The sequence below is a fragment of the Crocodylus porosus genome, unplaced genomic scaffold, assembly GCF_001723895.1.
Source record: "Crocodylus porosus isolate Cpor-Errol unplaced genomic scaffold, CroPor_comp1, whole genome shotgun sequence".
Taxonomy (NCBI): Eukaryota; Metazoa; Chordata; order Crocodylia; family Crocodylidae; genus Crocodylus; species Crocodylus porosus.
The window spans coordinates 24,766,762-24,793,803 of NW_017728949.1; the positions used below are offsets into that span (position 1 = coordinate 24,766,762).

At 40.9% G+C, this 27,042-nt stretch overlaps 1 protein-coding gene across 1 annotated transcript in view; it reads left to right on the forward strand.

Annotated features, from left to right (window-relative positions):
• STK17B (serine/threonine kinase 17b) overlaps nucleotides 1–19,310 on the forward strand; it is a 26,711-nt gene extending 7,401 nt beyond the window's left edge. The window contains exons 3-8 of the mRNA XM_019553988.1: nucleotides 5,014–5,226; nucleotides 10,418–10,562; nucleotides 11,211–11,337; nucleotides 12,640–12,688; nucleotides 13,985–14,164; nucleotides 15,368–19,310. Of these exons, the coding sequence (XP_019409533.1) occupies nucleotides 5,014–5,226; nucleotides 10,418–10,562; nucleotides 11,211–11,337; nucleotides 12,640–12,688; nucleotides 13,985–14,164; nucleotides 15,368–15,650 (997 nt within the window). The 3' untranslated portion in view covers nucleotides 15,651–19,310. The remainder of the gene's footprint in view (nucleotides 1–5,013; nucleotides 5,227–10,417; nucleotides 10,563–11,210; nucleotides 11,338–12,639; nucleotides 12,689–13,984; nucleotides 14,165–15,367) is intronic.
• The last annotated feature ends 7,732 nt before the right edge of the window (nucleotides 19,311–27,042 follow it).

Consider the following 27,042-nt stretch of genomic DNA (forward strand, 5'->3'; position numbering starts at 1 on the left):
TGTCTGAGCTGATTTACTTATCTGACATCCATCTGTTTGTTCAAAAGTGCCCCTCTTGAGTAAGAGTCATCAAAGCTTAATGGACCTTCCTTATCCCTTGTCCAGGAAATATGTAATAGAGCCCCAATAGCATATGGCTGACTTACGCATACTGTGAAGCATTTAATGAAAAGACTATCACGACCTCAATCACAGTACCTAAGTTGTACATACAATGATTCCCCAAATGTTCACACCAGCAAAAGTGCTGTTTTTATTGATATAACTATGTTTATAGTAAGGGACCTTGGGAGGCCCTGCCCTTAAATGAAAGCTGGGAATCTCGAGGACAACTAGGAGGCTGTTTAGGTAGTGTATCCAACTCCTTATGCTGTCTTTCCTCCCTCCCGCAAGCAAACATTTTACTTTTGTGTACAGCTTCTGCTCTGGGGAAATATTGATGTGTAGATGGTTTGTTTGAAGAAATAGCTTTTAAAGTGTAGTGTGGGGTTGCTCAATAGCTAAAGCCTATTTGAGGTGTCAGGGTAGCATGGTGGAAGACAAAGTTCAGTGCAGGACAAGGGTAAAGTGAAGAGTAAAAAAAGAGTAGGAAATGCTAGAAAAAAAGTGGTGCATAGCATGGAAATGTGAGAGTCTGCTAAAATATCCCATGACATTTCATGCGCCACATGTTTTTTGTGTAATTAGTCATTTATAGAAAATAATTTACAGTGTGTGAGACTAATTGCACATTTGGTGTTTCATTGTTAGAATTTAATTGATTCTTTGCCTTTCTACTGATCTATTCTTTTAACCTGAACTATCTTATGTGTAGTTTTAACTTAGTGTAATGTTCCTTGTAGTAATCAATGCAAGTTTAAATACATAATGTATTACAAATGAAAAAGCAATAATCAATGTGTCATCAATATCTTCTTGAACTGGTATCACTGACCTTGCATAACAGTAACATTTGCTGTAAATTGGTAGAAGGAAGATGTTCTGTAACTATCGGTAAAGATCTGACTGTTCTGATGAAACTTAAGTGGTTCCTCTTTTTTGTTTTAAATAGCTCTTGTGATTCTCAAGGAGAGGCAAAATTAAAAATAAAATGTGAGCTTTTGCATGGGTATCTTCAAATTTTATGTATATTGTAGAATTCAGTAAATTACATTAAACAACATTACTGTAAAGCTTTTTCACACCTATAAGCAGTTCACTGTTTCAGATAATAGGTAAATTCTTGTCGTGACCATCTCAAGGTTAAAAATATTTCTCTCAAGTTCAGACTGATTTTTGTCTTGTGCACTCGCTGCACTTTGTTTGTGACTAAAGTAAAACTTTATTCATTATATTATCTATTGTGTGTTTAACAAATTATTTAGGCTTTTTAAAAATATATGCTAAAAATTGTGCAAAGCTGGTGTTTTGTTTTTCTTTCCTTTTTTTTTTTTTTTTGGTCCCACTTTACAAGATCTGTCATGAGTTGTTCAAATTGGAGGTTTTATTTAACAGGTCTACAAATCTAGATGTTTTGGTAGTGGTGTGCTTGTGTCCTTTGTAGTGAAGCATTTAAAATCCAGACTTTCAAGGGGGCTCCTATGTCCTGAGTTTTGGACCCATTCTTTTAAACATTATCTTTTGTGTGCAGTGCTGACAAAGCACAAATGTAGGAAGGCATTGCTTACACAGTCAAAGATGTACACTTACTTTATTTTTAAAAATTGCACCATGTTTGTTTCTTGGTATTTTTAATTTATTGCTTCAAATTCTTAAAGATCCATGCTATTCCTTGTCAATAATAGAAGATTAATCATAATTGTACAAGTAGGCATTGTTAGAAATGTTAGCTTTGTGATTACAAACCTTGTCCTTTTTCAGGAATTTATAACTTGGCTTAGGGAATACTTTACCCTCCCCCCTACCCCCCCCCCAACTTTCTGAAAGTTCAGCTTGGCTTTTTAACTACAGTATGTGGTTTTCTTTTAAAAACATATCTTTGCCAAAATGCATTTTTGTTTCCATACTTAAACAGTTGGCAAGGAAATTAAATGGCACATTTTGCTTTCTTATTATATTCAAAAAGGGGCATATTGGCTGGTGACTCAAAAATTGAGAGGAATAACAAGATTCCTGGATTGTTTTCCTGGCTTTGCTAACTTGAGTGCATCTGTTGACTTTCCTCAGCCTCCATTTACCCATTGAAAAAGTTCATCTCTTCACTCAACTTTTGGATTTTGTTTCTTTAAAACAAACAAACAAACAACTGCAAAAAGCAGCAAACCACCTGAGAACTTTATACAGCATGCACAAAATTCTGTTTTCAACATTTAAATGTTTATGAAGGAAACTTCTGTTTTGAAAATTTTCTCCACTCAGGAAGGGCTCTTCCCAAGAAGACCTACTTCATTGGGGAGCACTTTTAAATATAATTCAATGGAAGCCATGGATTTTTTTTTTTTTTTTTTTTTTTAGAAAAATATTTTTATAATCTTTAAACTGCGTCATGGAAGCACTTGAGGTTTTTTTTTTATAAAAAGCCCTGTGATTGCGAAGTAACGTTAGTACACTAGAGAAGTGTTATCACATTTAAGATTTAGTACAACCTATGGCAGGATGCTGCAATAGGATGCTTTGCTGTTCAGAATTGCATAACAGTTCCTATAGGAACCACAGTTGCTTATATGGCTTGTTTCATTGCTGCAACCTTGTTACGCAGGATCCTTCATCTTAAGCAGTCACTTATGATCAGTTTTTCCCCATCTGAAAATGTTGCAGCTTTTGGGAAAGAATGTGCAAGAAGACTAACCTGTTTGTTGTGGGCATTTGTGAAGTGTCAGTCTATAACTCTTGTAACTAATTTTGGATTGTCTGCTTGTTGAAGCTCTTATGAAACCATGTATTTTGCTTTAAAAAGAGCTACTTAATATCTTGCTTTTGCTTTTAAAAGTGGCCTAGTGTGGTTTAGCTCAGTTCTCTTCTGAAAAGCCTTGGGCTAAACCATAGGAGGCACTTACAGTGTGGAATAAGTGGGCAGCTATTGTGAAATGGCTGTTTCCCAAGTAAGCAAGGCCTTTGTCATAGGCTAAGTACAGACATTCAAAAAAGCCTGAGGCAAAATGTCTCTGATCTATGCAGGTTTCTCTAAGCTGTGTAGGTTGAATTTGGAGCAGATGAAACACATATTCACTCTCTGGTGGAGGGAGGCATGCAAATGCCTGCACTGGCAGAGGCTGGAAGACAAGGAGAGCTCCCACATGCCTCCCAGTGTGCCAGAGCAAAGCTGAGAGGGGGCATCCCTGACTGGCTGTCAGGCACACCCCCCTACCCCACCATTGCTACTGCAGACCTTCCCCTGTGCCTAGCTCCAGCCTCCTGGGGGAGGTCAGCATGGCACGTCTTCTCCCTTGCTGCTGCTGGCTGGGCTACTGGGCATGCCATGGAGATCCTCCCCCGCCCCAGGGCTCCCCTAGAAGCCCAGGTTGGGTACAGGACAGGGCCTGCTGGGACAGCAGGGAAATGGGGGTGTGCACCTGACAGCCAATCGGGGGGGTGCTATCTCCATAGAAGGAAAAATTGTGTTCCAAGAGGCCTAATCCAGCCCTCTGTGGATCACTTCCAGCCCCACAATCTGGTGCAAGCCCCACAAACTACACGGCATGTCCCACCGGGTGCTGTTCATGCTAAGCTCTGACGAGATGTGCTGGACAGCCCAGAAGGTCCTTGCCAGGCAGCAAAGCCTTTTTTTTTTTTCTGTTTTTTTGCACCAGTCCTGGAAGCACTGCAATACCAGGTCAATGCATGGAGTGGATGGAGCAAGCTCCAATTCCACCAACCAATACCAAAAAGAATCTGCTCAATACAGACCTCCTATGGAGCAAAGCCTGATCGTGCCCTCTATGGAATGTTTCTGTATCTGGCACAAGCCCCTTAGGCAGCCCAGCGTGTCCCACCAGAGCCCAGCACCAGCAGCAGCTGGCGAGATGTGCCGAGCAGGCAGGGGGGCTTGTATCTGGCAGCAGGAACAGGAGCATTCTGTAGAAGGGCAGTGTTGGGGGGAGCCCCTCCTGCATGAGCCCCTCCCAGCTGTGCTGGGACTGATCTGGGGGACAAGGCGGGGCTTCCATTCCCGTCTTCCCCCTTTGTTGCTACTGAAAGCTGTATACTTATGATGGGGCTTCCCTGACTGTTCAGCAGGTGATAGGGGGGATCCCCTGCCCCAGAGCCCATGCTGGCTGTGCTGGCTCAGCCTGGCCCTGCTCCGCTGCATGGATGCTGTACCTCCTGCCAGCCTCTATTCAGCAAAGCCCAGTGTAGCCCAAGGGAGCAGGATTGGAGCCCTCCCCCCCACCTTCAATAGCAGGTTCCCACAGCCCCTTGTTGGTGGCACAGAAAGGGGGCCCTGCAGAAGGAAGGACTTGGGTCCCCTGTAGCCCTGGTAAAATGCAGGTAGTGGCAGCAGGCACCTAGCATGCCTGCAGGAATTTTGTGATTTCTGGAATCATGCCCCGTGCCTACCACTGCTGCCTGCAGCCTGTCAGAGTTCCAAGGGGCCTGATTCCTGTCCCTACTGAGCCTACCCTAACCCCCCCCACTCTGCCTAGAGACATTTGTATGAAGATAGAAAGTTCTTGCCCTACAGACATTCCCTTCGTTTCTCCCCCTGCCTGCAGCTGACAGCTCAAAGTAGCCGAGCACAGCTGAGGCTACCAAGCCGCCCTGTGAAGGGAGGTTAGTGAGGGAGCTCCAAAGGCTTCTAGTATGCTGGGTGACTATGCCTTACCTTGAGTCAGGAGGGGTTCTGGTTCTGAAGCTCCATAGACGGGTTTAACTTAAATCACCTAAGTCTGATACTGCATCCATCCAGGTCTATCTTGGAACAGGTTCCACCATTTTTAAACTAGTGTATGCGCTCTGAACTTCGGTTCTGTTATGGGTATAGACTGGTTTCTGACCACCTAAACCTGAAGAAGTGTAATGTTTGCACCTTGCTGTAACTTCCATTTAAAGAAATCTTAATTTTACCTTTTGCAGAGGAAGATGTGGAGTGGTTAGAAAATGTATAGCTAAATCCACAAACCAAGAATATGCAGCTAAATGTATGAAGAAAAGGAGAAGAGGGCAAGACTGTAAAGCAGAGATTTTACATGAAATTGCAATTCTTGAATTAACGAAATCTAGTCCTCATATAATTAATCTCCATGAAGTCTATGAAACAGCAAATGAGATCGTCTTAGTGTTGGAATAGTAAGTATGCAATAAATATTTGTTTTTTGTAATAATAGATTACTTAGCATTATTTGATAGAATACAACAAGGAGAACAACACTGTACGTATTCTTTTAACAGTACCATATCATACAGACCTGTGTCTAGTTTTTGAAGGATTGGGGCTTTTTGTTTTTGGGGGGTTTTTTTGTTGGGGGCTGGATTTTCTAGGCAAACCACTTGTCATGTCATTTTAACCCATCGTTACTAATGTATACATTCTTATTTATGGTAGGTGACTAACAGCATTAATTGTAAAAACTGTGATGCAAGATAAATTGTGTTGCAAAACCAATTGGTAAAAGAGACCAGCATCTATGCTAAGGATGCTTTAAAATTTGTAAAAGTGACGAAATATATAATATTAATGATGTACAGTTAAAATAATAAAAAGTGAGGAAAAGGAAAAGTGAATGACAAATTAATATGGCTGCATTAATGGATCTTTATATATAGATGGTAGGGCACCATTGTGTTAAGCTACACATTTTGCTAGGGAAGGTGAGAATAGAAAATTACTGGAAACTTGAAACTTCAGTCATTGTATGTCCTCAACCTAAATATCGTAAAGAAAAAATGTTTCACAATTTAAAAATAACTTTCAAATGATCAGCAGTTAGGATTTGAAGAGAACATCTTATTTGGGGAATTCATAAAGGGAGGGTTGATTCCTACCTCTGCTATTTTTTAATGTATTTATTTTTCCCAAACCCAAATTAACAGAAACATTATGTTTTTATATGGTGACAAACAGCTTTTAAGACAAAATTGGAAAGAAGCTAATGTTTAACAAAAGAATTTTAAAAAATCTGTACTTTAAAAAACAAACAAACCCATAATTGTCACTGGTACCAGGCACTCTGGCTGAAACTGTAAGTATATTTTTAGGTCAGATTCAAACAGAGTATAGCTGAGGCAGTTCATGGAAGGATTTTTGTTTGTTTTTATGGGAAATCTTTTTTTTCATTGTACATGCTGTCATGCTAGTCTGGTACCATGGAAGGTGCTAGGTTCTATATGCATGTTTGCTGTGTTGTTTTATTGCCCCAAAATAAAACTAGCTAGCCACACTTTCTTTCATAGAATTAAATCACTCAGAATTTGGTGGCCTGGTTTTTTGCAAGTGTTAAATGCATACAACTCCCATTTTGTTACCCAAGCAGTCATAGTAATAGCTATCCCTTAAATTATTATTTTTTTTATTTTTTGAAGAATCCAAGTTTGAAAACAGTTGATGAGATCCTTCTGATATTTCATATATCAAAATTATTCATTCTTGTGTGTGCATGTGTAAAAAATATGTGCATCTTTGCAGAAATTTTTAAAAATAAAAATGGCTGGAGTGAAATAAACAGCAGCAAATAGATTAAACTTCCCTGCACTAAACAGAAAAAACAAAACTAAGTTTGTTCCGGGATGTCAAAGATACAGTCAGCTCACAGAGTCGCATCATCCAGCTCTCAGTGCCAGTCCTGGGTCTTGAGTGAACCCACACACCACAAGTGGTATGCACAGGACCCCTGCTACATGGACACCTATGGGCGGCCAGTTTAGGAACTGCCAGGCTGGGTTCATAAAAGGATCTGTTTAGATCCTCATGTTAGTAGTAGTAGTTTAAGCCAGTGGTGCTCAATATTTATCCCCAAGGCCAGGTGAATGGCCTAGGGCCTGTCTCTGGGCCAGAGCAGACTGCATGTGCCTAGATTGAGCCCCAGGGCCCTACACTGTCTCTTCCACCTCCCTGCTTGGCCCTACATGCAGGGATTGGGCCCCAGGATCCTGTGCCCCAGGATTGTGGTCCTGGAGCCATATGTCAGCTGCTGCACTGCCCTGCACACCCAATCTAGTGTGCAGGGCTCAGGGTTCCCAGCACGGGTGGCCCAGATCTGGCCTGTGGGCCAGGGGTTCTGAACCCTTGGTTTACTCTGAACTAAAGGAAAAGACAGAAAAGTTCTGACAAGTTCTAGATTTTAAACTTTCCCTTGGTATTACTGTTTCAAAGATAAAAGCGTGTATCTTCATACTCTTATTTCAGTACAGCAACTGTATGTTCTACTCTGGTCACTAGTTAGTCAGAGATACAGAGTATATCTTATCATAATCAGCTACTTTGTTAATAATATGTTAGAAGCTTTTAATTTAGTGTAGCTTCTAATTTCCTTTTCGTAGGCACTTACCCCAGTTGTTTGATTACTATTTTGAAGCGAGGGATGGTTTACATTTTTAAAATTCTGGACTCTTTGCCGAAATCCATAGGAGACTTGCATTCATTTCTATCAAAACTGCCATGTAGCTCTTTAGAAGATGGACAAAAGTAATACGGTTTTATGATCTGAAAGCCTTTCGGTCTCTCCTTGTTTTTCACATTAGATGCATCAAGTCCCCATTTTACTGCTCAGGTCACTGGAGGACCTGAAGAGTGAGGTTATCCTGTCGCCTTTCCCACACTAAATAAAGTGAGGAAAGCTGTGCTGTTCTTAATTATGCCGCTTTTACAGATGTAAATATTTCTTCATCTATTATGCATCAGTATTGCTAGTCTTACTTGCACTGAAGCTCAAGGCTGGCAGATTCCTCTAGTCTAGGGGTTCTCAATCTTTTTAAACTCAGGGCATCTCATGGAAAATGTCAGCTCTTAGTTTTCACTTGATTTTTGAATACAGAAAAGTAATAGAGCAAGTGTTCTGTGGCAAAGAACTCAGACTGCAACAGGACAATGTTTTTAACACGATGGATTCCTATTTGAAGTCTTTGCGTTTGCCTTCTGAATCATATTTGCACACCTAATGGAGCTAACATTGTGTAGCACCCTGTGGTACCCCTGAAAAGATCTGAAAACACCACAAGGTGCCACAGTACCCTGCCCTAGCCTGTTAAAGAGACTGCATCTTTTGTAAATGATGTAGAAATGGTCTGAATTGTCCATGGTAAAAAATAATAGTAAAAAAAACCAGCATTCCAAACTGGATGTTACAGAGATCATACCAAATTTACCTTCTCCTTTTCCAGTACTGAGGAAGGGTACAGGCTTTTTGGAATTAGGATTTTAGGATAAACTTTATGATTTGAGGTGCCTTTGAGGTCCCTTCCATCAGCATGATTCTGTACTTTCAATATGTGTATGCAGCAGGATCTCCAATTTTCTCTTCTGGATTTTTTTTTCTTTCAAAATTACATCTATTTTGATGACTACTGAAGTTCACCTGGCAGCTGTAGCAGCTTATTCTCAAATCCATGCATTTCAAGCTAGATAGAGAACAGAGGGGACTGATTCAGTAAGGAAATCTCACTGAATGACCAAACTGCAATAAGAAAACAAATGACACTGATTCAAAGTATGGACCAGAATCAAAAAACCATGTGTATCTCATAAACTGCTTTAATAGTTTGCTTAGTTTTTTGTTTGTTGTTTTTTTTTTTGGGGGGGGGGGGTGTTTTTAAAAATAACCAAGTGATATAGAAGGCAAGTATGCCAAAACTCAAATAATGTTCTTATTGTTTCATACAGTCTCATCTTTTTTAAATAGGATGACATCTGAAAAAATATAAAGGGTACAGTTAAGCATATTGAAAGTAATGGAAGAAAACAGAAATAATACTTCTAGACTTTTAGAAGTCTGGATATAGGTAGTAATTTAGGACTGGATCTCTTAAGTAGCTTATAGTCGGACTATTTGAGTACTGCCAACATAAAGGCTCTTCCATAGAGATCCTTGACTTTTAGGTAAAGGGTTTAAAGTTTGGCAGGACTTATGAATTTTCCTTTTAGGTAAGTTGTGTATTGGAATGTGGCGTGTTGACGTTGTTCCCTGATGTTTGATCTGTGTTGGCAGAGGTTTTGGAAGAGGGCATTTTTTGGCTGAATTTCAGTAACGCTGATTCTCCAAACTAAGTGCATCTAATATTGCATGGTTGCTAGACCTCTTTTTTTCTCTCTTCTTTTTTGTGAGCATTTCTGCTTGTCTCTAGTTCTTTCTCTGAAAATTTTCTTCTAACATTTTCACCCATCTAACAACTCTCCAGACTCTCTTTTATGTATTTTTTTAGATGTTGACTGAAATATTTTTTTTCTCCAGAAGGGCATCAAATAGGAGTATAGTGAAACTTATAGGAGAAATAAAGGCACTAGCTCCTGTGCCCTGCTCTGAGCTTCTCCATCCCCCTGGCTCCCTGATAAATGCGATGGGGTGACTGTTCTGAATCCAGGGGCTGTCCTTTCCAAGTCCTGCTTGTTGGCAGTGATGCTGCTGCCAGCTGGATATTCTGGTCACGGGTGGGGACCCCTGCAATGTTGCCTGGGGGGACTAGAGAAAAGGCTTTTGTCTGTGCTCTGAGGGCCCAGGCAAGAAGCCTGACCCCTGGAGCTAGAACACCAGCGAGAGAGGAGAGCCTTGATCGGGTGGCAAGAGTAAAGGGGCTCCCTGCAAGAAGAGGCAATGGATGATGGGGGTTTGTTCTCCACGATCATTTCCTGATGTAACTCCTCACACTTGCCTCCATGCAGGAGACCATGGCAGGGGCAAGTTCTAGGGTGCCATGTCCCCATTGTTGCTTGCAAGCTGAGTGGCAATGGGGACACAGCAGCCACCACCACCCAGGCCAGATTGCTAGGACCATAGCATTTTCCAGCTTGAGCAGGTTTCTGGCTTTTAGAGGTTCCTGCTTAATACCTAGAAAATAGTGACACCTGTTTATTAGTTGTAGTAACTGGCTTATGTGAAGCTTTTGTCTTATTCAGGAAAATCTGTTTCGATTTTTTCGTAAGACGAGGTGTAAGCTGGATCATACTGATAGCTCAGTATAACTGAAGTTATTAAAAGGGGAGGCAGGAGGAGGCTGACATATTTCTAAAGCAATACCAAGAATTCAGCCACAAGTTCTGTTTTTGAATCTAAACCCAAACTGTCTGGTATGAAATTCCTTTTATTTTTGTCTGTTTGCATTTTATGGTTGTTTGCTTTTTCTTTAGTTTAACAGGCTGTTAAATTGGTTAAAATTTAACTTTAAAAAATTCTTAAATTACTTTTGGAGAAAGTACTTTTACTAAATTTACACTTTCTCTCTCCAAATCTTCAAATATCATGTTCTAAGGTACTGAACAGTACTATCACTACTTAGTTTTGATATTTGTGTAAAAATACTGAATTACATCTAATATATTTTGTTTTAGTGCTGCTGGAGGTGAAATTTTTAACTTGTGTGTCTCAGACCTAGACGAGAGAATTGGTGAAAGTGATATAGCCAGACTTATTCGACAAATACTTGAAGGTCTCATCTGTCTGCATGAGAATAATATTGTGCATCTAGATTTAAAGGTAAGATTTCAGATAATTTACCTTGGTTAATACTGACATTGAAAGACATGAAGTTTTTTATTTTAAAAAAATGAACAGGATGTATTTGGTAGCCCTGTTGCTCTGAGACAAAAAGAAATGCAGGACTCTAGAACTCTTGGTTCAGAGATGATACCTTTTACTATACCAACTAAGAAATCGCAAAAAAAAATATCTTTCTTTGCAGGCTTTTGGGTGCGCACACCCTTCCTCAGGCTCAGGGAAAATTAAAGATGGTAAAATTCCCCACAGGTAGAAAATAAACTTCATTTTGCACAGGAGAAACTGAAGGTGGAAGTCTGTTCCTCTGGGTCCATGACTAAAACATTTTAGAAGAGGTGCTAAAGTTGAATTGAAATGGTTTATTTTGATACAGATGCAGAAAGTATAAACACATGAGAAATGTACATAATTACAGTATTCTTATGTTTTCTGCTGCTTGTATATATCTTTAGTAGAAAGAGAGCTGCAGGGAATTTTACAGGAGCTTCGCTCAGACTTTACCATCTGTAATGCGATTCTAGTTGCTAATAAATATAAACTATATTTCATTCCATGAGTATCGGTAACTCTGAGTATAATTTAAATTGTAATGTATTAAAGACTGAATCGCTATCTTTCTCTATTTAGCCCCAGAACATCCTGTTGAGCAGTTTGCATCCTCTTGGTGATGTAAAAATTGTAGATTTTGGTATGTCTCGGAAGATTGAGAGTGCTAGTGAACTGCGGCACATCATGGGAACCATAGACTACCTAGGTAAGGAGAAGTGTTTTTTCCTCTTTATATTTCCTGTATGCAGATGAAAGTAGAACAGTTCACTGAATGTGAAAGCAGAATGTACAGTGTTTAGTCACTCACCTTCCTGCTGGTTTTGGATCTTTAGTGTTGTTTGTTTCCTAATGATAACTACATGTTGCTGTTTGGATAGTTCTTAGGGGTACGTGGACCAGCTTAATCATTACTGAAGTGAATTTTAAAAATACTCAAGGGCGCACTAGAATTAGGTGTGATATGAGGGTCCAGCCATGTGCTTTTTAAAACAGTGTTTCATTTTGAAAATGTGTATACAGAATCTTAATTCTCTGTATGACTACATGTCTCCTTACTAATCAATTAAATTTGAAAATTGGTGTGAATTTAACGAGCAAGTTTATAATCTTACTGATTAGAGTGTCCCTACACTATATGCATGGATGGGAAGGAGAAGAAGAGGTGGAACTTCCTTATAACTAACTCTAAAGTTGGTTCAGCCATGTTGGCTTTTATTGTTTATTACAGGCCCAAAATACTCTTAAATTTTTTTTCCAGTGTTGAACAAGGTTTTAAGATAAATGTACTGAGACAGAGAGGTTGATTTTTAAAATTGGTTCAGCTAAACTGATTTTAGATAAGCTGGAACCCCAGAATAGAGAAAATTATCTTTGCCCCCAAAGACTTGTGAACTGGTCAAACAGGTTTAACAAGTATTTTAAGGATTAGTTGGAATAGAGTGGGCTTCCAGTAGGGTTTAAAAAACAGCTTGGTCTGAACCAATTTAATGCTACTCTGTGCTCAAGTTAGAACCAATTCAGTTAGTTTTCCTAGTGCTGTTGCATAACACCCTGACAGCCTTTTTGAGATCTCCCAGAATGCCTGACTTTTGGAAATGTACCAAGAATTTTGATGTAGGCATCTAGAAGATATTTAACTGAACTGGTTTAGAACAGCACTCATATGGATCCAGAATGCACTTAATGCTCCTCAAACTGATATAGTAATCAGCGATGCAGCACAAGTACAGTGGAGTTCTCTCTCTCATGGTTCTGTCCATCCAGTTCCAGAGAGGGCAGGTGGCTCTAGGCAGAAATTTCCAATCTAATCTTGTAACTCTTAAGCTAAAGTGAGTAAGTAACATCCAGTCTCTTTAGAAACCTGTGACTAACTTCGTTTTTGGTCGTTTTTGCAATTTTTTCCTAGATTTAAATATATTTCACTCTTAGTGTGGCATTTACATATTATACATGTAAGCAATAAATATTTTAATTGTGTACTTCACTCTTTTTTCTGCTCCCCCCCCAGCTCCAGAAATCTTAAACTATGATCCAATCACCACAGCTACAGATATATGGTAAGTATTTTTAAATTGTTTTTTATTTGCTGTAAGTCTGGTTGTCATGGTGGTGGTAGTAATAGTAATAAATAATAATGTTTACTGTAATGGAATAATAAACAATATAGATATTGGCTCCTCTTGGGAACACTTCCTGGGTCAAACTACTGCTCTCTTGGGCATGTGCTGGGCTCAGCGCTGGGGTGTGCCAAAGTTAAAGTAAAGTGCCCTTTTTTGGCAGGTGGAGGAAGCTTGTGTGGCTCCATTCCTCCCCTACACCACACCCAGAGCCTTGTGGCTATTCTTTCCTATTGATGTTGACTATTTCTGTTTAAATACCCATGCTCCCTTGGAACTTTAGACTCCCTAGTCCCTTATACCATCTTGTTATAGGCTCTTGGACCCCTGGTCCTGCACGCAGCACCTTCTCTGGGCTCTTGGATCCGTAGTACTGCATGCAGCCCCGCTCCAGGCTCAGGGACCCTCTAGTTTGGCTTAGCATCCTCTCTGGGCATGTGGGCTCTCTGGTCTGGCTCAGCCCTTCCCTGGGCCCAGGGAGCCTCTGGTCTGGGTCTCAGCCTTTCTCTAAGCTCCTTGACCCCTTACTGGGTCCCACCCACAGTCTGTAGGCTCCTGGGTTACCAGTTCCCTAACCAGGCCAGCAGCCTGCTACAGTAGGGCTTAAGGCTAAACCATCAGTACCACTTGGAAAAAAAAAAAAAAAAAAGGAAGTAACTCAGCTCTTTGGCAGACCCCTCAGACTCTCTGGGAGTTTAAAATAAAACAAAGGCCGCTTGCTGTAAAACCCTGTCTTCCTCTGCCCAGGTAACCTTCATCTGTTCCCAGGCCTGCAGGGTTACTGATATAAAGCAGAGTCCCTTCAGGAGCCCTGCTGCCAGGAGCTCCTTACTTTATGGCTGCCAGGGAGAGCCTGCCTGACCAGCTCAGGCAGGCTCTGGGCTTATATAGTTCTAGCCTGAGTCCTCTTCCGGTCTGGTGAGTTTCTCATGATCCTCCTGAAAGCATCCTCCTGGGAGCAGGTACATCCCTGCTAACAAGGGGTGCCTAGAGTCTAAAGAGGAAGAAAACCACTGCTTTAAATTCTGAGTTAAGCAGTAGGAAATTTATCCGATGCCTCGCATACATATGTGAGCAAACTGCTTAGAACTGTGGTGTGTTTGAGTTCTCTTATTGTCAGCGAAATGAGGAATAATGAAAAAAGCTGGCTCCCAGAAGCAGGTATTATAGGGAGATTTCATTTTGTTGTCACTCACTGTGTAACATGAAAGATTAATTATTTGTACTTTTGTTTAGGAACATCGGCATAATCTCATATATGCTGCTGACTCAAGAATCTCCATTTGCAGGAGCTGATAAGCAAGAAACTTTCCTTAATATCTCTCAAGTTAATGTGGATTATTCTGATGAAACTTTTGCATCTATTTCACAGCCTGCCAAGGACTTCATTCAAAAACTTCTTGTAAAAAATCCAGAGTAGGTAGTATATTCCTTGGGGAAAGGACTGTATGTTCTTGTGTGTGTATATAACATTTTTTAAACCTAGGTTTTTCCTGATTCCAGACTTGGGTGCTCTTGTAGTGTAAATAATGTAATATGACTAGTACCCATTTAAAATTAAAAGATACTGGTTTCTATGTTATTATGATGTATGAAAAAGAAAATCTGAGTTGACCTGATGGTGAGATCTGATTAGTTTTAAAACTGAATTATAAATTACTGCATAGTCTCACTGGACAAAAAAAATTGCCAGTGTAGTAATTGACTTTCATTTGGTAGGATGCTGTCTGGATTTAAGAGTAGTTTTATTCTGAAAAAGGAGTCATAGCTTCTAAATCAGATTTGCTCAGCTGGCAAGTTGAAAAAATGCAGATGACAACTGCTAGTTCTGCAAACCGAGTCTGAAGTTTGGAATATGGAAATCAGGCTATGGATATTTTAATCATGTGTCATGCATCATTCCACTGTAAGTGAGCATTTGTATTATGTTGGAGATCTGATTCCTTTAGCTAGAAGAATCTGTAGGGCCTGCATGTGCATGCGTACACCACGTGCCCCCTTAGAGGAGATAAAAGAAGGACTGGCTATAGTCCTCTTTTTTTCCATCCCTGCTCCTCCCACAACTTTTACTACCTGTGGCAACAGAACATTGCAGGGTTATACTTGCTGGACTCTGGCATTGGTTTATTGTCATAAACATATCAAAGTCTGAAACCTTTGAACAAGTTTCCAGTTCTTTTACTTTTAACATCCGGACTGAACAAATCTGTTCCAGGTTGAAACCCTTCAACCAGACCTCCTTTTTCATCCTTTGTTTTTAGGTTCTATACAGGAGAGTCAAAACTCAACCTTTCAACCCATCCTATAATGGGCATTGCAAGCTAAATGAATCTTCTCTGGCAGACATGAAGTGCACAGTGAATAAAACCACCTCAGGTTTTGTAGCCTGAGACAGAAGTGAATTTGGTGTCCTCTTCTGTAGAAAGGTAGTAGAAAGTCAGCAATGTGAGCTAGCATTTCCACCTGTTGTGTGACTAAGACTTTGCTGTTCAAAATTGCTAACTTGGGACATCTGCAAATGTTTCTAAGCATATTTGTATTTTGAAATAAACTCTACATGTTATTGGGGTGAATACTTTTTATAAAATAAATAATTGGCTTTTGGTTTTCTATTTAAAGGGAAAGACCAACAGCAGAGGCTTGTCTCTGTCATTCTTGGTTGCAGCAAGGGGAGTTCATACTCCTGTACAGTCCTGAAGAAAATTCCTGTCCTTTTCTGATACCAGACCATACAGCAAGGTGTTCAGAGGAGAAGAATACAAAATCTATTTGTAATGGTACCTGCAGCAACAGAGAAGATAAAGAAAACATTCCAGAGGACAGCAGCACGGTCTCTAAACGTTTCCGGTTTGATGATTCATTGCAACATCCTCAAGACTTTGTGACAGACTTTGTATGTTAACATGACTGTTTATGCAGGTTCTCTGAAACTAGATTTGGGATAATCTATTCCAGAGACTAATTTTATAACATGTGTTGCCCATTCCTACAGAGTGGCTATGCTGGAAGTGCACTTTTGGTGCTCATGCTGGTGCTCCCTTTAATGGCATTGCTGGCAACGGACTTCACTTCTGCAAAACTGGAGTTCTAGCACTAACTTCTCTTTTGACTGAGCTATAGTTGAAAATGGTTTGCACTTTTCAAGTTTTAGTCCAAAAAAGACATTTAGTGTTTAATATAAAGAGGATAAAACAAATGCATGGAGCTAGCTGAACAACTCGGGCATAGTCAAGTCAAAGACTAAGGCTTGCTACCTGATCAGAACTGGGGAATTGAAACTAGTTTTTGGTAGTCTTTTCTTACAGAAGTGCTTCCCAGACTTTTCCTCACCATGAACCCACTTCCTCAGCATGGCCCCTCACTCGCAACCCACCGCCCTCTGCACCCCTCAGTAGTGGCCAAGCCCCAGCTACCACCCATGGGAGCATGGGGCCCAGCTCCTCCTCCACTTCCCCCACTGCAGGCATCATGGCCAGAATAGAGCCTGTGGGGGAGTGGGGAGGATGCAGACTGCCTGCTGGAGCCTTGGGGCTCCCTGCCCTACTGCCCTCTCCCCAGGGGCTCTGCAGCCCAGTGGGCAGGACTCGGCACGGGAGGGAGCTGTGCGCCAAGCTCTGGTCGCCAAGGTGAGGTGTCCCCTGCCCACCTAGCACCAGTGAGGGAGGCACAACAATATGCTGCTGCTGCCATGCTTCACTTTGCTAGCCATGATGGCACTCCCATCCTGCACCAGATCCTGCCCTCTGGGTCACAGAGGTGGCTCCTGCCTGGAGCTGGTCTGACCCCACTGCAGCCCCATGCACCATTATGTGCAGAAACCTGGGGGGGGATGGGGAGGAACATGACCCCCTGCTCTTCCTGTGGTGGGCCCCCTGCTCTCCCAATGTGTTGCCTCTGCCCCTGCCCCACCATAGACTTACCTGGAGGGATCTGCTGGAGCTACTCTCCACTGCTGTTTGGCTTATGTGTGCATGTATGCATGCATATGCATATGGTGCTTCCTGCCTTCAGTCACCCTCCCCTGCTTCCCCAGCCCCAAGCAGTCCTTTACAGGCTGGAACTCTACCAGCCTACAAAGGGAAGCTTGCATTTTCCTGTGTGTTTTCTCACTCTGGAAAACCTAGATCACTGTTCATCGCAACCTCATCTGCTAATGTTGCGACCCCATTTGGAGTCAGACCCACAGTTTGGGAACTGCTGCCCTACAGTGGCTGCTCTCATCAGTTCTCAATGTTTTTGAACTGAAATGATGCTCAGGCTAAAATTAATGGATGCCTTGGGATGTAGTATTTTAATGAGCAAGTGCCTTTTCTATCTAGAACAGTTGGCAGTAGTTAAAGATAGTCGTTTTGCCTTTGCTAACTGGTTCCCCTGAGTGTGTGGTATGTAACGTATGTTGAATCATTGTAGAATATGGGTAGGTTTTTAGTTTTAATGCTGAAGATTTGGTTTATGTTGATAGCTCTATCAAAAAGGGTAAAAAGTACTATACTGAAATATGTATTGATTGATAGAGTGCTTATTATTGCTTGGCATCATAATGTCATCCTTTTCTAAATCTAGATTTAACTGAAATTATCATTCCAGTAAACCATAAGAATTCCTATACCATAATATTTTTATCTGGGAAGTTTTTAAAGGGTATGAAGAATAAACTAATAGACATTTATTTTCTATATAGCTGTGAAGTACCTGCATTGTAGGAATCTGATTGGTTAACAACAACAAAAAAAAATGGAGTAGAAAGATTTTGATTTTGCTTACAAAGCAATATTTATTTAAGAAAGATGTATATTTTTTGAGACCTGTGTCCATATTGCAAAATGACCTTTAAAGGTTTTAGTATTTAAGAGCAAAACTTTTAGTGCTTATAAAATCCTTCATAATTTTTAAAGAACAGGTATATCCATTTTCTCTTGCTTTTAAACTGCAGATAAGCAAAGGTGTTGTTTTCACCCACCTCCTTGTTTCTAGGATCTGATAAATACTCCAAATTTTCACCTGAGTAGATGTTGATGAGGGTTTAAACTCCTGATAATTGAGTGTGTGTGGGCGGGGGTGGGGGGGTCTTTGAAATGCTGACAAAACGCAATCTTCAACATGATAGCACTAATAGTATAACAATTTGAGTATTCTCACATAAGAATGTAAGTATTAAACTCTTTTGAAATATGATGAGAGTTAATAGCACTTTAAAGTACTTTCAGGGTCTTCCAGGCTAAAGAGTTAAATCAGATCCTGTGGATGTCTCTTGTCCAGCCCAATTAAGTATCACAATTCTGATTTATCTTGCATTTCCTCAGATGTGGATGTCGATCCTGACAGTATTTCAACATTGTTAACTAAAATTGAAGGAAAAAATGTAAATACCATTGTTAACATGCAATAAAAGGCTGCATTATATTTTAGCAAAAAGGGTGAATTTTTTTAATCATGTGGATCTATTTTAATGGCACTCCTGTTGGTACAGATTGATGTTAACCTGAGTATGACGTTCAAGATCAGACCATTAGCTAGTCTGTTAAAATCCACTACTTTGCCATGTTCAAACAAGATATATTTTTGTGATACCTTTTAATACCAGGTGGATTCAAGTATGAACCTACCTGAGGGGCCTAGGTGTTAGGGGCCTTCACTGTTAACTCTTATACATATGAACATATCTTTTTTATATATTTATTATAAATAAATGATACCATGATTTTGCAAGAGAGGTAGTTGCTGCAGTAGATAGATTGACTTTGGAGCTCGCTCTTTCTCTCTCTCCAAATTGTCCAAAAGCCATAATTTCCAAAATGGATATCTTGCATTTAAAACTAGGCAACAAAAACAAATTGTATTAAATCAGTTTAAATATTTTTTTAAATTACAAAATATTTGAAGTTGGACATTAATTTACGATGAAGGGAGGGAAGAAATGTCAGAGTAGCACATTTCTGCAAAACCATGCCTTAACAGACGTGTCAAATTATTGCTAAATTAAAATGATAAAACTGGAAGCTCATGAAGATGGTATCATGTACATAAATGTGTTTTGTTTCTTTTAACATTTGATAAAGCTGAAAGCATATGCCAGCACTTTAATGAGACAAAAAACAGTAAATATTTCTTAAAGAGAATTTAATATTTCTTAAAGAGAATTTTCATGTGTCTTATGAATGTTTACATTTTATTATTGCTTTCTGGATTTAATTTATCTTTATATTTGAATAAGAAACTTTACTTTTTATCCAGTAGAGCTTTTTTCAAATTTGTACTTTTTAATGTAAATTCAAAATTCAACTTGAATCTAAGAATTTTAAATGTCTATTTTTTTGGATCAATATGTGTTTGATTTTTTTTTTTTAAATAAGAACTTTTATTGTGCATGCCATAATATTGTCTTATATATAATTTTATAGAGTAGAGCAATTTATACGACATATTTTTCTTAGTGTTTTAACTTGCTGGGGATTAGCGAAAGAAACAAAAGTGGGCTATAGGTATAATTTTTTAGACTACTCATGTCACAACTATGCAGTTCATGAACTTTTTATATAATAAACGTTTCATGTTAGAATGATGTTTTTCAGTTCATTTCTTTATTTGTCAGGATTTTTCTAATAAGGTTATTTTCCAATTAATCTCTTGTGGTCTATATTTAAGTTTAAAGAAACATTTATTGTTCTGTACAGGAAACATTTTGTATTGACTCATAATGATTGTATTTAGTGCTGTAAATGGGCGTGGGGTCAATATCCAAGTTTCATCTGAGCAAATGGTGGGCGTTTCTAAAGTCAACAAAAGTCTAATTCAAATTTAAATCTAAAATAGAAGTAGTCTAAAATTATATATTTTATAGAACACACAATCTAGGTGCATGTACGTGTGAGAGATAATAAATGGGTATTAATTACTACTTCGGGCTGCATGCTGCAGTTCTAGCGCAAGTGAAATCCCTACCAACAAAATAAATTCTGTATTAGAACCGTCTGAGTGAGCTTTGTTCCTTTCATTGAACACAATGTGGCCATGGATCTGCTTTGGTATTACTGAAGCATTCAGTTCAGAAGTACTCTAAATTTACTGCATTTAAAGTGATTAAATATGCTTTGTTCATATTCCCCAGTACAGCACTGGGGAATACAGACAAGTGCTTAGTTTGGAATTGCAAGGAAATGAAAATGGCAATTCTCCACTTTTTGATTTTGTGGGATTTTTCCCCCCAAGAATGTAGTATGCTTAGAAGCATCTCTGCTGTAAACAGCAGCTACTAATTTCACAAGTACAATCACAAAAGTGTCATTTTGCAGCTATGAATGATAATTATAATATTCTTTGAAATGCTTAGAACAAAAGTGGCGAGAACTGTATACATTAAAGGTTCATAGGCCTTTTGTACAGAAACAGTCTTTTTACCAGTCTTAAAGAACTCTGGAACTTTTTAAATCTGAAAGTGCTGCTTTGTCGACTCTGGGCACATCTACACATGCATTTGCTGTGGCACCAGTTTACTCGCGAGTAAATTACTCATGAGTAAGTGGTGCTGGGCAGGCATCTACGCATGCAGGGAAGCAGGAACAGACTAATTGGCAATGGCAGCAAGTCTGCTCCCACTTGCTTGGGCCTTGCAATGGATGCCTGCTGCCACCAGGAGGAGCTCCAAACTGCAGCTGCCAGCAGCTGGTAGTCCTCTTTAAAAGCCAGCCCTGCCTGCTATTCCCTGGCCAGCCACTTCTCTGGCCAGGGAGCAGCATGTGCAGTTCAGGGATGGCACACGACAGTACTGTCCTCACCTCTTGTGCCTCCCAAGGCTGTGGCCCCTCCCCCTGGTCCTTGCAGCTATGACCAACCCCACACTCCTGCTGGCCACTGCACTGGCCTTGCTGGTCTGCTGCGCCAGCTGCTGCTTGGCCCACAGCCATCTTGCCTCTCCCAGCTCCCCTAAGCCCAGCAACTGCCTGCCTATCCACTGTGTATCCACCCCTGAGGGTCTCTGATCAACCATTGGATTGGAGAGTTGTTAAGCCTCCTTAAAAAACTTCTTTGATATAAACAAATGTGGTGGATTTAGGGTTAAATCCTTCAGGCATTGACATGCAGCCTAGCCCCACTTGAAGGTTGGAATAAACACAACTAAAACTCCACTAAGATAAAACACCATAGCTGTATTGAATAAAATATAACAACAACATCAACCACTATAAGCAGTTACACAAACTAATAGATATAAACACTCAAACACCAGTCCAAAAGATAGTTACTAGGGCTGTGGGAAGCTTTGGTTGCTGATTCAATTTGGCCCAATTCGGTGGCTGAATCTCTAAATCAAATCAGGAGACCCTTTAATCTCTCTGAATCGAATAGGAACCCTCCGAATTGATTTGGAGCGATTCAATGATTTGGATGCAGATAGCTTTAAATGTTTTTTTTCTATGTTCCTCAAGGTACCAGGCGGTTTGTAAACGCTGAGATGCTGCAGTGGATGGAGCATCCCATGAGAGCACGGGGGGGTCCCTGTGCGCTTGGTGGTGGACCCGAAGCACTTTTGGTCCACTTCCGGGTCTGCTGTGGAGCATGCAGGGGACCACCTCCCCACACCCAGCTTGGCAGCTGGTGCCTTCTAGGTCGGGGCGGGGGGGGGCAGGGACACCCGGGGTCCCCCTGTGGGAGATTACCAAGCCGGGGGTTGCAGGAAGTCTGCCACTGAGAGTGTGGGCGCCCCCCGTGCTCCTGTGGGACTCTCCATCTGACCCACCATCTCGGCGTTCACAAGCCATGCCTAGTACCTCAAGGTACATTAAAAAAACATTTAAAGCTGTGTCTATGGGCAAATCGTTGATTCTCTGAATCGGCATCAAATATTCAGATTCATCCGAATCGAATCAGGATAGTGATCCTAATCAATTAATTGAATTGCTGTTCCCTGAATCAGGCTGAATCTCAATCGAATACAGCCTGCTTCGCACACCCCTCATAGTTACACTCCCTAGCACCACAGGCTGTCAGTATAACATGTAGGCCTTATTGTGAGACAGCTCTAACAGAGCTCACTGAAACTGAGGATTTCTAACCCTTTTCCCCGCAGGATACTCAGGGCCTCAAGACAAAGGAGGGGCTATCCATTGCCTTCTCCAGACAGAACTGCAGGTAGTGAAGATCTCTGGGTTCAATGCAGTCAGGAGCTATCCTTTCAGGTAAGTCTCCCTTACTACAGTGTCCACTGTTTCATAACATCAGGCAGCACCACACTTAGATAACAAGCACACACACCATCACCACAGCTCACAAATGCACCTCAAACAACCTTCTGGTGCTCACTCGTCTTTTATTTAGACCAATTGCCCCACTCCTTTCAGTCATGCTTTAGGCCAATTGCAAACTAATTTGATCAATCAATCACCCATCAATCATTACTCAACCAATCAGGAGTCTTTGCACTTCAGAGGCTTCTTGATACATGAAGGCTTCCCACTACAATGCGATGCAACTTGTGGGTGACTGCATGCTTAATATATTTATCTGGGTCATAACATCATCAAGGGTCAGTCAGTCACTAGTTTTATAATCTTCAACCCTCTAGTCATGAGCGCATGTGCAGATTTGTAGCCATTACATCAGAGAAGGCAAGGCCCACAGACCACAGGGTCTACACAGCTGTCACCTCAATCCTATCTGCCTGGCAGGGACAATGACAACAAGCTCTGGGATGCCACTGTTGCCCTCCTGGGCCTCTGGGCCTGCTGCCTTTGAGCCTACTGGGTTAACCAGGAGTGATGGCTGCATGTTGTCCAGCATACACTGGGATGATAAGCAGTGGCTAAAGATGTTCAAGATGACCAGGGACACCTTCCAGGATCTAGTGGAGCAGCTTTGGTCACACCTGGAGTGGCAAGACACTGCCATTCAGCCACCCTTCCCCACAGACACCCAGCTGGCCCTCACCAGTTTGGCATAGGTAAGGCTACCACCAGGGAGGCCATCCTGGATGTGTATGGTGCCCTCCAGGACATGCTGGGGGACACTGCTCCATGTGCATGACCGCCTGGTGGTGGTGGTGGTGGTGGGGTTCTGTTCCCTGGAATTTTCCCAGTGCTTTGGAGCCCTGGATAGGACCCACATCCCTGCTATCTGCCTACTCCATGCAGACCGCCCCTATTACACCCAGAGGGGCTTTCACTCTCTGGAGCTCCAAGCTGTCGTGGACCACCACAGGGCCTTGATGCATGTGAGCAACACCTGGACAGGTACTGCACATGACTCCTGTGTCTTCAGGAAGTCCAGCCTGCCAGGCCTGGTACAGAGCAGCTGCTTCACACTGGGGGTGCTGGGTCTGCAGTTGGGTGCTGTGACTGTCCTGCCCCTCCTCAGGGACCCCACCTACTCAGTCTTCCTCTGGTTCTTCCAGCCCTATGCTGGCCAACTGGAGCCCTGCCAGGCCCACTTTAACTGCTGCTTGGGCCAGACCCACGCCCTGGTGGAGTGTGCCTTCAGCTGCCTTAAGGGCTGCTAGCACACCCTCACCTCCTGCCTCAAGTTAGCCAAGAACAGGGACAGGCAAAGTCTAGCCCACAGGCTAGATCCCGTTGGCCATGGACTTCATTTCCCAGCTGCCCCTGCCAGCATGGCTTGGCTGAGTCTCCATGGAGACCCCAGCCTCACCTGGGTGAGAGAGCTCAGGCTGGGGTCTCCGTGGAGACCAGCCATAGCTGCGCTGATAAACTATTACTGTGCAAGTGTGCAGTAAACTATGCTAATGTCCAGTTAAGCGCTCTGTGTATTAGACGATTGCCACTGTACTAATGGAACAGTACATGGGAAAATTTCCCTATTTAATCTCAAATAAGAAACATCCACAAAGTTTGTCATTTTTTACTCAGCTGAACTGCTGCTGCTATTGTTATAATTTAGATTTATATCCAAATTATGGGATGATCAACTTCAAAATATTCCTTGAGAGAGAGAATATAGAGAATGTTAAATAAAAATGATCTTTAAGGTCTCTTCCAGCCTCTAAAAACTATGACACTATGGAAAAGATCCACTTAGGCCCTTATATAGAAAACTCCTATTTATGTAACCCTTACCTGTATCATTAATTGTAAGATTTTGAAAGTGCATGTTTGCAGGATTGGGCCTCTGATGTGACAACATTTACTTCTGTTTTTACAGCAGAAGAAACTTCATATTAAGGGTGAATTCCTGGCCTCAATGAACTCTGTTGTAAAACTCCTGTTGACTAAATGGGTTAAGGAATTCACAGTAGAAGTCTTGGGAAAGAGGATGTGAAGCACAAAACTTCTCTGGCAATGAGTTCATTAGAAACCAGGGTAGATATGCACCTATATATGCTGACTAAATTAGATATATAGAGTTTTATTAGAAGCTGTGAAAAATGTGCACAGTGCGGTGTATAGACTGGTGCTTTGCATACGAAAGGTAGGAAGGGCAGAGAGCAGGGGAAGGTGGAGAAGGGGCAATTCTGGGAGAGGCATAGAAGCAAAGAAACCCATAGGAACACGGGTCACAAACGCTAACCCAGCTCCCTTCCTGCCTCTTTTATTCAAATCACTTTCTCCAGTCTATGCAGTGCTCTGTGCACACCCTGATCAGCTCCAGGCTACCTTGTTCGCCTGTCAGTTTGCTGCAAACAGTCTGACAAGTAGGGAGGGAGACTGAAAAGCTCTGCATCATCAACAGATGCATGCACTGCATGCCCCCAGTTGCCCCAGAGTGCTAGCAAGGGTTTGGGGGCTGACAACTCTCCCACCCCTTGAGCAGCCAGCAGGAGAAAGCTTGGGATGGTGCAGGCAGACTGCCTAATGAGAAAGTCCTGCCAGGGCCTGGCCACATCCCCCTCAGCTCTAGCGCCTCCTGGCTTCTAGCCTGAGCCACTGCAGGCATGTGCCTGAATTTCCTCAGTCCAGAGGGATTGTCTGTATGGTTGGAAACAGGTTCAGCCTAGCCAGGTTAGATTAACCTGCAAAGGTTGAATCAATTCAGGCTCTGGCTTTTTGAATGTCTGTCTCTAGCCTTAAAAACTGGTCCATTGATTTTAAAGTTTTAGCAGTCCATATTGTAAACACAAGCTAACTCAGTTGTTAACTTCAGTTTATTAAATCTCACGTGGTTTGGCTTTTGGTTATAAGTGACTGAGAGGCAGGAATTCTGTGCATTATTTTATTAATATAGCTATATTTAGAGTACTGGTTTAAATTATGACAATAGAATAATGCAGGTTCTAGTAGGATGTGCCCATGCATTTCTGAGAAGATGAATCAGGTAAATTATCATGAAGCATAGTTAAGGGTTTAAACTATTTATGAATTATAACTAAATGGCGGTTCTATTTTTAATTCAGCTTGCTATGTTACCTTGCATGAAAATGGATTCAAGTTAGAAAATAGTCCATTTGCTTTTTTCCCCATTTATAATCCACCATGTAAGCCCTCTTAACTCTCAGTTGATTCAAAAGTTTAGGTTGCTTATTAAAGTTGAACAGGCCATATGAATGTTATTGCAAATCTAAATATACCATATTGTCTCACATATAACACATCTCTGAACATAATACATACCTTGTTTTTGAAAGGTAAAATGTAATATATAGTTCCTTATATCATTTAACTGAGTAGCAGCAGCTATGGAGTGCAGCCTGCAGATTTTAATTAAATTTTTGTCTGTAACTGGCAAAAACTGATCTTATGATATTTTTTGCATAAAGTATGCATTGCAATTTCCAACAGCTGTCTTTTGGGGGGGAAGTGTATGTGAGAAAATATGGCAAATTTAAAGGCATTTTTATGTCAAAAGGCTTTGTGCAAAAGACACTTAACATTGTTCTTAAATCTTTATAGGCTTCAAACATTTAGAGCAACAATTTCTATATAGGTTGTACATCCATTTGGACTCTTTTCACCAGTGGAAACATCTAACTAATTAACTGTTTGAGCAAATCAGTGCGTTTATTATGAAGTCAGTAATACCAACCAATATTCTGTTTTTATCTATAGTTCTTCTAAGTACATTTGACGAATTTGCTAATACAAGAAGTGTATATGTATGTGTTTATTAGCTAATTACTCAAGACCAGAATGGAGTGAAGAGAAATTCCAGAAGGGGCACAGTGTGTGAATTAAAAAGAAATGTGGTTACATAACCCCAGATAGAGTGGATGGGATTTTCCAAAGAATCTGAGTGAGAAACAAAGTTGATTTGAAATTTAAATCACTTTACTAGACAGTACGATCACGTTCCTTTCCCATAGTAGCATCAACAGCACACAGATTTGACTTGACTAACAAAGCACCTGGAAAAAAAACCCACACCTTAAAATAAGTTGTTTTGTTTTTAAAGGAAAATCCAAGGCCACACAAATGGACATCTTATTTGGGTGTTATACATACCTGACATACCGCTGCTGCACTAACACCAGGGAGTGTATTATTTTATGTTGCGTTGCTATGAGTGCTTTAAAAGACTATAGAATTCTTGTTGCAAGGATGTTATAATCTCAGGTTGACTACTGAGACAACAGACAAGAAGGTCATGGGAGAGCAAAGGTCATGAAAAACAGCCTTGATAGAGAAACAGGCTGAAGTATAAGGTTTTCAGAAACATCTGGAGTTGATTAGGAGCCTAAGCCGCACTGATTTTTTTTTTTTTCCAATTAATCTTCTGTGAGAGTGCTCCAAAGGGAGTATAAGCTACCTTACATTCTCCTCTTTTAGATCAACACTGGCTTTGGAAATAAATTAGGAAATAATAATATGTACAACATAATACAATACAATTAGTCTTGCCTTTAAGTATTGCAGGTTCTATTTTATTGAGAAATTTCAGTACTACAATAATGGGGTTTTTTGCCCTTTATCAATAAACCTTTATAAAGGTGGTATTAACAATAAGGACTGCCTTCAAATAATTTAAATGCTGCTAAGTTTTTACAGAAAAATCGATTTTCTTCAGTCTTTTCCCTGCCCATCATTTGCTTCTTCTCCACTCTGCCCTTTGGTACTAGAGTCAGTTCTAAACTTCCTTACACTATTTTGTTTTTAATGGTTACTGGCCAAGTAAAATTTTGGTTAAGTGCTGGTAACACAAGAGTTAAGTTATGAACATGTGCAGCAGACACAGGCTTATGGAAAATTCCGCCATATGCCCAGCATGTGCCCCCGAGTGACCTATGAGCCTGTCAATCAAGTTTGACCTACTTTTCACCCTGCGCATGCTCAGTCACCACACAGAAAGCAATCAGATGCATGCTCAGTCTATCTGTAGCATGACATAATTGGACTAGAAATTTCTTTGTAGAG